The sequence below is a fragment of the Xyrauchen texanus genome, chromosome 38 (genome assembly GCF_025860055.1).
Source record: "Xyrauchen texanus isolate HMW12.3.18 chromosome 38, RBS_HiC_50CHRs, whole genome shotgun sequence".
Taxonomy (NCBI): domain Eukaryota; kingdom Metazoa; phylum Chordata; class Actinopteri; order Cypriniformes; family Catostomidae; genus Xyrauchen; species Xyrauchen texanus.
This window is the reverse complement of record NC_068313.1, coordinates 37,510,919-37,526,578: the sequence shown is the minus strand read 5'-3', so window position 1 is coordinate 37,526,578 and position 15,660 is coordinate 37,510,919. Positions and strand designations below refer to the sequence as shown.

The 15,660-nt window shown below is 47.1% G+C and overlaps 2 protein-coding genes across 2 annotated transcripts in view; both read left to right on the top strand.

Moving 5' to 3' along the window:
• Nucleotides 1-3,617: 3,617 nt before the first annotated feature.
• On the top strand, nt 3,618-11,834 carry kbtbd3 (kelch repeat and BTB (POZ) domain containing 3). Its single transcript, XM_052110747.1, has 4 exons — nt 3,618-3,638; nt 6,974-7,205; nt 7,328-7,493; nt 10,190-11,834. Exons 2-4 carry the CDS (start codon nt 6,985-6,987, stop codon nt 11,639-11,641), a joined length of 1,839 nt encoding a protein of 612 aa, XP_051966707.1. The 5' UTR covers nt 3,618-3,638; nt 6,974-6,984; the 3' UTR covers nt 11,642-11,834.
• A 3,265-nt stretch (nt 11,835-15,099) lies between these two features.
• The window catches only part of sfrp2l (secreted frizzled-related protein 2 like), a 2,849-nt gene continuing 2,288 nt past the window's right edge, over nt 15,100-15,660 (top strand). The window contains exon 1 of the mRNA XM_052110751.1: nt 15,100-15,614. Within this exon, the coding sequence (XP_051966711.1) occupies nt 15,164-15,614 (451 nt within the window). The 5' untranslated portion in view covers nt 15,100-15,163. The remainder of the gene's footprint in view (nt 15,615-15,660) is intronic.

The window sequence follows — 15,660 nt, the reverse complement described above, 5'->3', positions numbered from 1 at the left end:
CACACTCTCACATGTTGTGTTTCCATGTTTTATGGGGACTTTCCATAGACATAATGGTTTTTATACTGTACAAACTTTATATTCTATCCCTAAACCTAACCCTACCCTAAACCTAACCCTCACAGAAAACTTTCTGCATTTTACATTTTCAAAAACATAATTTAGTATGATTTATAAGCTGTTTTCCTCATGGGGACCGACAAAATGTCCCCACAGGTCAAACATTTCAGGTTTTACTATCCTTATGGGACATTTGGTCCCCACAAGTGACATCTACACTCTCACTCACACACTCACACACACACTCTCACTCACACACTCACACACTCACACACTCTCACTCACACACTGTCACTCACACACTCTCACTCACACACTCATACACTCTCACACACACACTCTCACTCACACACTCACACACTCTCACTCACACACTCTCACACACACACTCACACACTCTCACACACTCTCACTCACACACTCACACACTCCACTCACTCACACACTCTCACACACTCACACTCACACACTCACTCACACACTCACTCACACTCACACACCTCACTCACACACTCCTCACACTCACACTCACACACCTCTCACTCTCACACTCTCACACACTCACTCACACTCACACTCACACCTCTCACACACTCTCACACACTGTCACTCACACTCTCACTCACACACTCACACACTCTCACACTCTCACACTCTCACTCTCACTCACACACTCACACACTCTCACTCACACTCTCACACACTCTCACTCACACACTCACACACTCTCACTCACACACTCTCACTCACACACTCTCACACTCTCACTCACACACTCTCACACTCTCACACACACACTCACACACACACACACTCACACACACACACACACTCACACACACACACACACTCACACACACACACACACTCACACACACACACTCACACACACACACACACACACACACACACACTCACACACACTCACACACACACACACTCACACTCTCACTCACACACTCTCACTCACACACTCTCACTCACACACTCTCACACTCTCACTCACGCACTCTCACACTCTCACTCACGCACTCTCACACTCATACTCACACACTCTCTCACTCACACACTCTCACTCACACACTCTCACTCACACACTCTCACTCTCACTCTCACTCTCACACTCTCACACTCTCACTCACACACTCTCACACTCTCACTCACACACTCTCACTCACACACTCACACACTCTCACTCACACACTCACTCACACTCACACACTCACACACACTCACACACTCTCACTCACACACACACACACTCACACACTCTCACTCACACACACACTCTCACTCACTCTCACACACACACACACTCACACACTCTCACTCACACACACACTCTCACTCACTCTCACACACACTGTCACTCACACACTCTCACTCACACACTCACTCTCACACACACACACTCACACACACACTCTCTCTCACACACTCTCACTCACACACTCTCACACTCACACTCACACACTGTCACTCACACACTCTCACTCACACACTCACACACTCTCACACTCTCACTCTCACTCACACACTCACACACTCTCACTCACACACTCACACACTCACACACTCTCACTCACACACTCACACTCTCACTCACACACTCACACACTCTCACTCACACACTCACACACTCACACACTCTCACACTCTCACTCACACACTCACACACTCACACACTCTCACTCACACACTCACACACTCTCACTCACACACTCACACTCACACTCTCACTCACACACTCTCACTCACACACTCTCACACTCACACTCTCACACTCACACACTCTCACTCACACACTCTCACTCACACACTCACACACTCTCACTCACACACTCTCACACTCTCACTCACGCACTCTCACACTCTCACTCACACACTCACACACACTCACACACTCACTCACTCACACACTCACTCACACACTCACTCACTCACACTCTCACTCACACACTCTCACACTCACACTCTCACACTCACACACTCTCACTCACACACTCTCACTCACACACTCTCACACTCTCACTCACACACTCTCACACTCTCACTCACACACTCTCACACTCTCACTCTCACACTCTCACTCACACACACACACTCACACACTGTCACTCACACACTCACACACACGCTCACACACACGCTCACACACAATCTCACACACACACTCACACACTCTCACTCACACACTCTCACTCACACACTCTCACTCACACACTCTCACTCACACACACACTCTCACTCACTCTCACACACACACACACTCTCACACTCTCACTCACACACTCACTCTCACACACACACACTCACACACACACTCTCTCTCACACACTCTCACTCACACACACTCTCACTTTCACACACTCACACACACACTCACACACTCTCACTCACTCTCTCACACACACACACACACACACACTCACACACACACTCACGCAACTTGGACCAGCTCATGACCAACTTGGACCAGCTCATGACCAACTTGGACCAGCTCATAACCAGCCTGGACCAGCTCATGACCAACTTGGACCAGCTCATGACCAACTTGGACCAGCTCATGACCAGCCTGGACCAGCTCATGACCAACTTGGACCAGCTCATGACCAACTTGGACCAGCTCATGACCAGCCTGGACCAGCTCATGACCAACTTGGACCAGCTCATGACCAGCCTGGACCAGCTCATGACCAGCCTGGACCAGCTACCATGTTCATAATCACAGCTACATGTATATGTTCTCGCTCTGAGGTGATTCATCAGCTACTGTCTGTCTGCTGTGATGTCATAATCACTCATCAGACAGTGACGTCAGAAGTTCGGCTTGTTTTGTTGGTGTTTCATCACGTGTGCTGTTGCTTGTCGTATTCAAGAGCAGCATAATGTTTAACCCTTAATGCCTTAAATACAGTAAAGGCCTAAAATAGTTCTGGATTGCTTGTGTTTCTCTTAAAATCTAAAATATTGATTCCGCGGTTTGAGATCAGTCCTTCTATTTCACATGTCTTTATTGTTTTAACAAGAATACAACTACCGCAGTGTGTGCAGTAAATTACATCATTAGGGTTACTCAACATAAAGATTTAAAGTGTGTAATAAAGAACTTAAAAATATCATATTTTATTCTGTTTTTTTTTATTCATATTTTAAATACGAATAAAATTTCGTTTTTCGTTTTGAAATAAAAAAATAAATTATGTTTTGAATTTTGTTTTTTCCTACATCAAAAGAATTAGAGGGGAGGGGGGACGGCTTGTATTTGATCATTGGTTTTGTTTTAAAAAATAAATTTGCTCATTTTTCATGTTTATTGCTCTTGGATATAAAATGAATGTAAAGATTGAATATTTGATTTGCACATGTGAGAGGATCTGAAACGCGATTGGTCAACCTGCTCTGTCATCTGTCCTGCCTCAAGCAACCCCATCAGAATAAGAGTTTTAAAAAAAAAATAGACATTTCTTTATCATGGAAATAAGAAATGAACAGAAACGTCGGTTTTTGATGATGTCATGGCGCGCTGTGTGCAGTGCGCATGCGCGTAACTGACGCTGTCCGTGGTGCTGAAGCGCGTGAGTGATAAACAGTTCTCAATTCTTCTCTGACTAAAACAAAACTCTTACATTTGTATAATGATCACGTTACTTTTACATTTACATTTAAAAGTGTACGAACCCGAGCAGCTGAGGTGCTTTTTATATATTTACTTCCTCTTATTAAATCCTCATACTCGTAATATTGACAGTAAACAGGACTTGGTTAGACTGTGAGTTATAATTGAAATATAAAGGCAGGTGTATACTTTAAAACAGCAGAAGATTTGCTAAAATGAGTCCCGAGAGATGATTAGCATGCAGTTACATGCTACTGTTTCCATGATGGATGTTTCTGGAACAACATTCCTATCAACCAATCAGATTTTAGAGTTTGGGTTACACATGGATACATTCAGAACAATAAATAACAGTTTAGGACTGTTGGTTTGAATGATGTTGTTCCAGGACTAATAAAATATGGCGCTTAAAGGGACAGTACACCCAAAAATGAGCATTCTCTCATCATTTACTCACACTCATGTCGTCCCAGATGTGACTTTCTTTCTTCTGCAGGATTTCTATAAGTATATTTCAGCTCTGTTGGTCCATACAATGCAAGTGAATGGTGACCAGAACTTTGAAGCTCCAAAAAGCACATAAAAGTAATCAATAAGTCTCCAGTGGTTTAATCCATGTCTACAGATGTGATATGATAGGTGTGAGTGAGAAACAGATCAATATCAAAAAGTCGAACAAATAATGTGAAGTGCCAAAAAACAAAAGAAGAAGATTGTGAAAGTGGAAATGTATAGTAAAAAATATTTACATATTGATGTGTGTAACAGTCTTAGCTGTTAATCTTGTATTTGATATTACACTCGTCACTAGGGGGCGCTTGAGCGCTAAAACTCCTGGTATTTAATCTGATAGTTTGATAGAAGAAGTCAGTTTGTTTGGAAGAGGGAAGCATTGGGATTATCCTCACACCTGTTTCCAGTTCAATCCTGTAAGTTTGTTTCTTCTTGTGTATTTGTTTTCACTTGATGTAGTTGACCTGTTAGCTCTCTGGCTAATGCTAGCTTCCTTTTCTTTTTGTAGATGGACTCTTTAAATCTTGTTTTATGTTTTGTCATCTTGAAACTGTATATGCAAAGGCAGTACATATGTGCATATCAAGTGCTTTACTATCTTGGGTTTTTGGGATTATTTGAAGGGCACTTGAAGGTGATTCCATACTTGCCTAAAGAATCCCTCATCTACGACTTGAGCTGATCTGATAAGCCCTCTTTATTGTCATCGCATTGTCATTCATTGTCATCTAATAAGATATTAAATAGCAGCGTTAAGTTAATAGTTGGCGGACCCCTCCTGTTATTCAGATATATATATATATAGAGAGAGAGAGAGAGAGAGCGAGCGAGCGCGCTGTGTGCCGCTATTGTCGTATCACTTCTGAAGACATGGATTAAATCACTGGAGATTTATGGATTACTTTTATGCTGCATTTATGTGCTTTTTGGAACTTTAAATGTCTGGTCACCATTCACTTGCATTGTATGAACCAACAGAGCTGAAATATTCTAAAAATCTTCATTTGTGTTCTGCTGAAGAAAGAAAGTCACATCTGGGATGGCATGAGGGTGAGTAAATGATGACAGAATCTTCATTTTTGGAACTTTCATTCAATAACAAAGATGTATAACTGTGGTATTATATTTTATTTGGGTCATTTTTATTTATTTATTTATTTTCTCCCCAATTTGTAAAGCCCAATTCCCAATGTGACTCTCAGTTGCCTCCTCGTCTGAGACCATCAATCCACGCATCTCATCACGTGACTTGTTGAGCGCGTTACCGTGGAGACATAGCGCGTGTGGAGGCTTCACGCTATTCTCCACGACATCCACGCACAACTCACCACATGCCCCACCGAGAGCGAGAACCACATTATAGCGACCACGAGGAGGTTACCCCATGTGACTCTACCCTCCTTAGCAACTGGGCCAATTTGGTTGCTAAGGAGATCTGACTGGAGTCACTCACCACATGCCCCACCGAGGCGAGAACCACATTATAGCTGACCACGAGGAGGTTACCCCATGTGACTCTACCCTCCTTAGCAACTGGGCCAATTTGGTTGCTAAGGAGATCTGACTGGAGTCACTCACCACATGCCCCACCGAGAGCGAGAACCACATTATAGCGACCACGAGGAGGTTACCCCATGTGACTCTACCCTCCTTAGCAACTGGGCCAATTTGGTTGCTAAGGAGATCTGACTGGAGTCACTCACCACATGCCCCACCGAGAGCGAGAACCACATTATAGCGACCACGAGGAGGTTACCCCATGTGACTCTACCCTCCTTAGCAACTGGGCCAATTTGGTTGCTAAGGAGATCTGACTGGAGTCACTCACCACATGCCCCACCGAGAGCGAGAACCACATTATAGCGACCACGAGGAGGTTACCCCATGTGACTATAACCCCCTAGCAACCGGGCCAATTTGGTTGCTAAGGAGACCTGACTAGAGTCACTCACCACATGCCCCACCGAGAGCGAGAACCACATTATAGCGACCACGAGGAGGTTACCCCATGTGACTCTACCCTCCTTAGCAACTGGGCCAATTTGGTTGCTAAGGAGATCTGACTGGAGTCACTCACCACATGCCCCACCGAGAGCGAGAACCACATTATAGCGACCACGAGGAGGTTACCCCATGTGACTATAACCCCCTAGCAACCGGGCCAATTTGGTTGCTAAGGAGACCTGACTGGAGTCACTCACCACATGCCCCACCGAGAGCGAGAACCACATTATAGCGACCACGAGGAGGTTACCCCATGTGACTCTACCCTCCTTAGCAACTGGGCCAATTTGGTTGCTAAGGAGATCTGACTGGAGTCACTCACCACATGCCCCACCGAGAGCGAGAACCACATTATAGCGACCACGAGGAGGTTACCCCATGTGACTCTACCCTCCCTAGTAACCGGACCAATTTGGTTGCTAAGGAGACCTGACTGGAGTCACTCATCACACGCCCCACCGAGAGCGAGAACCACATTATAGCGACCATGAGGAGGTTACCACATGTGACTCTACCCTCCCTAGCAACCGGACCAATTTGGTTGCTAAGGAGACCTGACTGGAGTCACTCATTGTTTGGGTCATTGACAAATATGATTGTCAGAGATTATAACAATTACAAATGTTTTTTTGAATCCAGTTTAAAATGCATATCATGTTTGTAGAGATGTAATCTTTGAAAAACATTAATAGCATTTAGTGCAAAGAAAATACAAAACTAATTCTTGAGTCTTGAGGTAACCGAATTTAAGGATGGATGTATGTGTTACTTCTGCAGGTGGCGTGCTGATGGATGCTCCTCATGAGAGCGCGTCCAGCAGGTCGCAGGGTAACGGCGCATCAGAGCAGCGTTCCGTGTTCCTGCTGTCCGGCACACACGGTCAGCAGATCATCGCCGTTCTTCAGAGCTTCCGAGCGAGAGGAGCCATGTTTGATTTCAGCATCCGCGTGCAGGATGACACGCTGCCCTGTCATCGATGCGTTCTCGCCGCGTGCAGCGACTTCTTCAGGTGACGTGCCATTTATTCAGGTTTCTTGTATTTTAGTGCACAGGTTAATTGTTGACATGTCTTTAGTTTACACGTGCTGATCGCTGTTGAAGTCGTTCACGTGTGGATTGTTTCTGCTACAGGGCGATGTTTGAGCTTGACATGCGGGAACGTGATGACGGTACCGTGACCCTCAGTAACCTCTCAGCTCCGGCCGTTCGTGCCTTCCTGGACTTTGCGTATTCTGGAGAGATTGAAATCCGAGAGGACAACGTGGACATGCTGTTTCAACTGGCCTCTTACCTGCAGGTGAGAGCGAATCAAAATGATTAATAAGTTACGATACGTGAGCGGCAGGAAGTGACTCATGATTGTTATGAAATCATACGAAACGGTTTGGTGAGAAACAAACTATATTTTGACGGACCGCTGATCTCCCGCACGTTCACGAGACTGCACGAGAGCACCAGCACGCTGCTTCCTCTCGCAATAAGGGGCGTTCAAGTGAAATCGTTTTGTTTCGTCGACAGCGATCGTATCAACAGAACACAGCTGCACACTAAACCGAGAACAGAACTCGCCAAACATGTCTGAAGAGTTTATATTCCGTTCTCCATTCTTGACGAGCGGCAGGACCTTCTGGAGATCATTGGGTTTGTATTTGCGGCGTCGCGCCGGGTAACCCCGTCTGCTGTGAACTGGCACCGTTCCAAAATCTTTCTATAACAGTATAGTGAATCCAGCATTGTACATGCCAGTTAAAAAACGACTTGATTTTGACTGTCCACACACACACACCGGTTCAGAATGGGGAAGACGTGGCACATACCGGCACCTTCCATCTGCTTTCTCCGGAAACCTTCATCCAAAACCTCTAGAATGGTGTGTGTGTGTGTGTGTGTGTGTGTGAGTGAGTGTGTGGGTGTGTGTGTGTGTGAGTGTGTGTGTGTGAGTGTGTGTGGGTGTGAGTGAGTGTGTGTGAGTGAGTGTGTGTGAGTGAGTGAGTGTGTGGGGGTGGGTGTGTGTGTGTGTGTGTGTGTGTGTGTGTGTGTGTGTGAGTGTGTGTGTGTGAGTGTGCGTGTATTTATCACTTTGTGGGGACCAAATGTCCCCATAAGGATAGTAAAACCCGAACTTTTTGACCTTGTGGGGACATTTTGTCGGTCCCCATGAGGAAAACAGCTTATAAATCATACTAAATTATGTTTTTTGAAAATATAAAAATGCAGAATGTTTTCTGTGAGGGTTAGGTTTAGGGGTAGGGTTAGGTTTAGGGGATAGAATATAAAGTTTGTACAGTATAAAAACCATTATGTCTATGGAAAGTCCCCATAAAACATGGAAACACAACATGTGTGAGTGTGTGTGTGTGTGTGTGTGTGTGGGTGTGTGTGTGTGTGTGTGTGTGGGTGTGTGTGTGTGTGTGTGTGTGTGAGTGAGTGTGTGGGTGTGTGTGAGTGTGTGTGTGAGTGAGTGTTTGAGTGAGTGTGTGAGTGTGTGTGTGGAGGTGGGTGTGTGTGAGTGTGTGAGTGAGTGAGTGTGTGTGTGTGGGGGGGTGTGTGTGTGTGTGTGTGTGTGTGTGTGAGTGAGTGTGTGGGTGTGAGTGTGTGTGTGTGGGTGTGTGAGTGAGTGAGTGTGTGTGTGTGGGGGGTGGGTGTGTGTGAGTGAGTGTGAGTGTGTGTGTGAGTGTGTGTGGGTGTGTCTGGGTGTGTGTTTGAGTGAGTGTGGGTGTGTCTGGGTGTGTGTGAGTGTGGGTGTGTGTGAGTGAGTGTGTGTGAGTGTGAGTGTGTGTGTGTGTGGCTGCATCAGCCTCCGTCTCTCATTTTAAACAATTAAGGCTGGGCATAGAAATGCATCTATTCTCCGACTACAAACTCTTCAGACATACTTAGTACGTTCTGATCTTATTTGTGTGCAGCTGTGTTGTTTTCTGTTGTTTCTTTCGCTGTGATGAGCCTGTGTTCAGGTAAACAAAACAGGTTTTCTCTTGAATGCCCCGTGTCACAAGCGGGCTGCGTGAACTGTTGCTCTCGAGGTGATCAACGTCTGAGGATTTTCACCTCATTGCGTACTTTCATTACAATCGTGTGATCATTGAAAAGCTTGAAGAGGTGGTCACTATAAACCACCATAGTATGACATCACGGAGCACAACGTATATTCACAACTTCTCACTTTGAGTTCAGAATAAGACAGAAAGTCATATAGAGTAAACAATGACTGAATTATCATTTTTGCGTGATCCCTTTATATTGTGTAACCATGACTGTAGTAACCATGGATGTTGACCGGGAACCATAGTTTTGATACAACTAGTTTTACTATATTGTAGTTCTCTGTAGAGCGAAGGAGGGCGGGGCCGGGCTGGAACGACGCGCACCCGGTCCCCAATCAGCCTTATGGGGCGCTTGAGGGATAAAGGCGGCCGGGGTGTGTTTGTGTGTGTGTGTGTGAGCGGGGGCGGCGGCGGGTGGTCAAGCGAAAAACCAAAGTTAGTACCAAAGATCCATCTTCAACCGCTTATCCGAAGTCGGGTCGCGGGGGCAGCTGCTCCAGCAGGGGGCCCCAAACTTCCCTATCCCGAGCCACATTAACCAGCTCTGACTGGGGGACCCCGAGGCGTTCCCAGGCCAGTGTGGAGATGTAATCTCTCCAGCTAATCCTGGGTCTTCCCCGAGGCCTCCTCCCAGCTGGACGTGCCTGAAACACCTCCCTAGGGAGGCGCCCAGGGGGCATCCTTACCAGATGCCCAAACCACCTCAACTGACTCCTTTCGACGCAAAGGAGCAGCGGCTCTACTCCGAGCTCCTCACGGATGACTGAGCTCCTCACCCTATCTCTAAGGGAGAAGCCCGCCACCCTTCTGAGGAAGCCCATTTCGGCTGCTTGTACTCGCGACCTAGTTCTTTCGGTCATGACATAATTAAGAGCGAACCTGCCCATCCCAAAAAAAAAGGAACATTTGAACATGTTTGTCATTTTGTACTCTTCTTCTGTTTTCACAGGTCGGCTTCCTATTGCGTTCCTGCAGTGACTTTCTGGTCCAAACCCTTGACCTCTCCAACTGCCTACACCTGTTAGCGGTTGCTGAGGGATACGGCTCGCCACATCTCCTGCGACGCTCCACAGAGTTTGTCACGCAGAACTTCCACGTGCTCGCCTCCAGACGGGATTTCCTGGAGATGCCAGCGCGGGTTTTGGAACGTTGTCTGGCCTCTGATGCTCTCAGCGTTCCTGATGAAGAAAGCGCGCTGCGCGCTCTCCTGCACTGGACACGTCACGACCTGCAGACGCGCAAGAGCCTGTTGCTGGAGCTCCTGTCACATGTCCGCCTACATCAGCTCCCTCTCGCTGTACTGGAGGAGGCGTGTCGCTCTGAGGCGCTGTTGTGTAGTGATGGCGAGTGTTCTAGTACGCTTCAGGAGGCATTGACGAGCGTTCGTGAGTTTGGCGGGTTCTTCCCGGACGCCAGGCCTTCTACGACATGTGGCTACATTTACGTACATAAAACGGAGGAAAATGGAGAGATACGCCACGCTTTCTGCTATGACATCACTGCGGACCGCTGGACGGAACTGCCGCATAGCGCCACACTGCTGTCGGACTTGCCCGGGTCGGCCCTCGCTAGTTTTGGAGAGAAGCTGTTTGTCATCGGCGGTTGCCGTGGCAATTGTTGTCGCACAGTTCGCCTCCACATCGCGGAACCTCACCACGACGCAACGGACGAAGTCTGGTGCTACTGTCCAGTGGCGGGCACTTTCACGCCAGCCTCGCCCATGCAGCACCCACGGACCATGCACACATCTGTGACCACCCTGAATCGCATCTACGTCATCGGCGGAAAGCCCTGTGGCACCCGCGGCATCCGTAGCCTGCTAGACGTCGAATACTACGATCCGCTGAGTCGCGTGTGGAAGTCCGTCAGTCCTCTGCCCAGAGGGATTTACCTCCCTGAGGCGAGCGCTTGCAGAAACATCATTTACACACTCGGCTCTGAGGTTGAAATTTCAGAAACCTTCAATCCGTCGCTAGACTGCTTTTTCCGCTACGACGCCGTAGCGGATCATTGGTGCCAACTAGTGGCAGAGTTCGGCCAGTTCTTCCACGCCACCCTCGCCAAGGCCGTATCCATTAACGAGACTCTGTACCTGTGTGACCTGTCAACGTATAAAGTCTACAGCTTCTGCCCGGATACGTGCGTCTGGAAAGGGGAGGGCTCGTTCGAGTGCGCGGGATTTAACGCAGGTGCCATCGGCGTGCAGGATAAGATCTACATCCTGGGCGGAGATTACTCACCTGATGAGGTCACAGATGAGGTGCAGGTGTATCACAGCGGACGCTCAGAATGGCAGGAAGTGGCACCGATGCCACGCGCGCTCACCGAGTTTCACTGTCAGGTGGTCAGCTTCAACCGATACAGAGATCCGTGGAAAACCGATCCGCCGGAAACGCCTTGAACGACGCGCATGCACAAACATTCAGACCCGTCAGTTCTTGTGCGATATTAGTGAGCGTCTGTCAAAGCTATAATAATCACATTAAATAAACACTCTTCTGCTTCAGCTCGTAGACTTTCACTGTCACATCTAATGCTGTTAAAGTTATATTACTAACAGTTTTTAGTTAAACTATGTTTTGGCATTTTGTCAGTAAAACACGATTAAATGGATTAGTTGCATTATGATGCTTCTCTGTGATGTTTTTTAGGGCGAGTGATTTTGTTGTATAATTTACATTCACTGTTTCCTTCAACATGTTTAAAAGTGTTGCTTTAGTTTGTATGATGTAGTTTATCATGTTTGAATCTAGAATAAATTCATCCTGTCACACACACACACACACAGACATACGCGCACACACACACTCGCCCGCACACACTTGTGCGCACACACACTCGCGCGCACACACACACTCACACCTCATACACACACACACTCACACCTCGTACACACACTCACACACACACACACACCTCCTACACACACTCACACCTCCTACACACACTCACACACACACACACACTCCCACCTCATACACACCTCGTACACACACACACACACACACTCCCACCTCATACACACCTCGTACACACACACACACACACACTCCCACCTCATACACACCTCGTACACACACACACACACACACTCCCACCTCATACACACCTCGTCACACACACACACACACACACTCCCACCTCATACACACCTCGTACACACACACACACACACTCCCACCTCATACACACCTCGTACACACACACACACCCACACTCCCACCTCGTACACTCACACACACACACACACTCCCACCTCATACGCACCTCGTACACACACACACACACTCACACCTCGTACACACACTCACACACACACACACACACACACACACACACCTCCTACACACACTCACACACACACACACACACCTCCTACACACACTCACACACACACACACTCCCACCTCATACACACCTCGTACACACACACACTCACTCTCACACACACACACACACACACACACTCACACACACAGGCTTTAACAGTTCATCAGTATAACGGTAAATATAGACCTTCTCACAAATAAACCACAGAAGAATCATATTCTGTATGTTTGTCTCCATCTGGTGGTGGTTGTGAGGAACAGCAGCTCTTGTAATGTGTGTCATGTGTTTCCAGACTCTGAATGAACAGGATTGTTTCTGTGGTGTACAGCAACAGTATCAGATGTTATATGTCCACTTTCATGCACCATTTATGGATATATTAGTCTAAGGTAGAATACAATGGTAGTGTAACAGTAACCAGCTGTGCCGTGTGTGTAAACCTCACTGCCCTGGTGCACTAGTGACTGGCACTAGAGGCTGTACCCGCCTTCTCATTGTGTGCCCACCTCCCATGCCGGAGACGTCGGGTTGATACACACACACACACATCATATAACGTCTGAAGACATGGATTAAACCACTGGATTACTTTTATGCTGCATTTATGTGCTTTTTGGAGCTTCAAAGTTCTGGTCACCATTCACTTGCATTGTATGGACCTACAGAACTGAAATATACTTATATAAATCCTCATTTGTGTTCTGCAGAAGAAATAAAGTCACACATCTGGGATGACATGATGGTGAGTAAATGATGACAGAATTGTAATTTTTGGGTGTACTGTCCCTTTAAGGCTGCTGTGATGCATCAGAACTGCCTTTGATACTAGTGACTGAGGTGGGGCCGAGCAGGCAACATGTAGCCTAAAAAGAAACATGCGCAGAATATACAGCATCACTGACAATATGTTAATGAATAAAGATAAAGGGAAAAAGATCAAAGAAAAGGAACATAATTACACTGACACCTCTGAACTGTTTTACTGCCTGTTATAAACAACCAGAAGAGTTTCATTCACAGGATGTGACACGCCACCCGAGACCTTTCATTTACACACACACACATACATATACACACACATCATACATACACACACGCACATATACACACTCACATACACACACACACACGCACACTCATACACACTCACACAAACACACACATACACTCATACACACTCACACATATGCACACACACACACTCATGCACACACACACTCATACACACACTCACTCACACACACACACGCACACTCATACACATCATACACACACATACACTCACTCACACACACTCATACACATACACACATCATACACACTCACTCACACACATGCACACACACACACACATCATACACACTCACTCACACACATGCACACACACACATACACACACTCACACACACACTCATACACATCATACACACACATACACTCACTCACACACACTCATACACACATTATACACACTCATACACACACTCACTCACACACATGCACACACACACGTACACACACTCACACACACACTCATACACATCATACACACACATACACTCACTCACACACACTCATACACACATTATACACACTCATACACACACTCACTCACACATGCACACACACACACATACACACACTCACACACACACTCATACACATCATACACACACATACACTCACTCACACACACTCATACACACATCATACACACTCACTCACACATGCACACACACACACATACACACACTCACACACACTCATACACACACATACACTCACACACATACACACATCATACACACACACACACACACTCATACACACACTCATACACATCATACACACACATACACTCACTCACACACATCATACACACTCACTCACACACATGCACACACACACACACACACACTCATACACATCATACACACACATACACTCACTCACACACACTCACTCACACATGCACACACACACACACATACACACACTCACACACACTCATACACATCATACACACACATACACTCACACACATACACACATCATACACACACACATACACATTCACTCACACACATGCACACACACACATACACACACTCACACACACACTCATACACATCATACACACACATACACTCACTCACACACACTCATACACACATCATACACACTCACTCACATATGCACACACACACACATACACACACTCACACACACTCATACACATCATACACACACATACACTCACACACATACACACTCACTCACACACATACACTCACATACACACACTCACTCACTCACACATACACACTCACTCACACACATACACTCACTCACACACACACACTCAAATACACATACACACATACACTCATACACACTCACACTCACAAACAAACACCCACGCACGCACGCGCACACAAACACAGTCACACACGCGCGCGCGCACACGCACACACAGTCTGAAGTCAGCATGTTTACTCGATGTTGTCCGTTTGTAATTGTGCTGCTGGTTTTATGTCAGTCCAAAGCTGATGACGATGACGATGATGATGGACATGCGGGTCATGGAGGTCTGATGGTGAACCCGGTGTCTGACTTCATCACGTCCGCAGAGTTCGGCACCGTGCGCTCGGTTTGTAAACCGGTGCCGAACACGATGGGTTTGTGCTCCGGTATCGGGTACCGAGAGATGCGCCTGCCGAACCTGCTGGGTCACGACAGCCCGAGAGAAGCGCAACAACAGTCCGCCGCCTGGATGCCGCTGCTCGGCAAACACTGTCACCGGGACACGCAGCGATTCCTCTGTTCTCTCTTCGCGCCCGTGTGTTTACCGGACATCACGGCTCCGGTGCGTCCGTGTCGGAGGCTCTGTGAAGCGGTGCGGGACGCGTGTCTGCCCGTCATGAGCGCGTTCGGCTTTCCGTGGCCGGAGATGTTCAACTGCAGTCGCTTTCCTGATGGATCGGAGCTCTGCGTCCCCGGAGAGAAAGACCCGAACCCGCCGGAAACCACCGACATGCCCAAAGGTTTGACTCGGTGCCATGATGGTAATCCCATATTAATCTCTGAAGT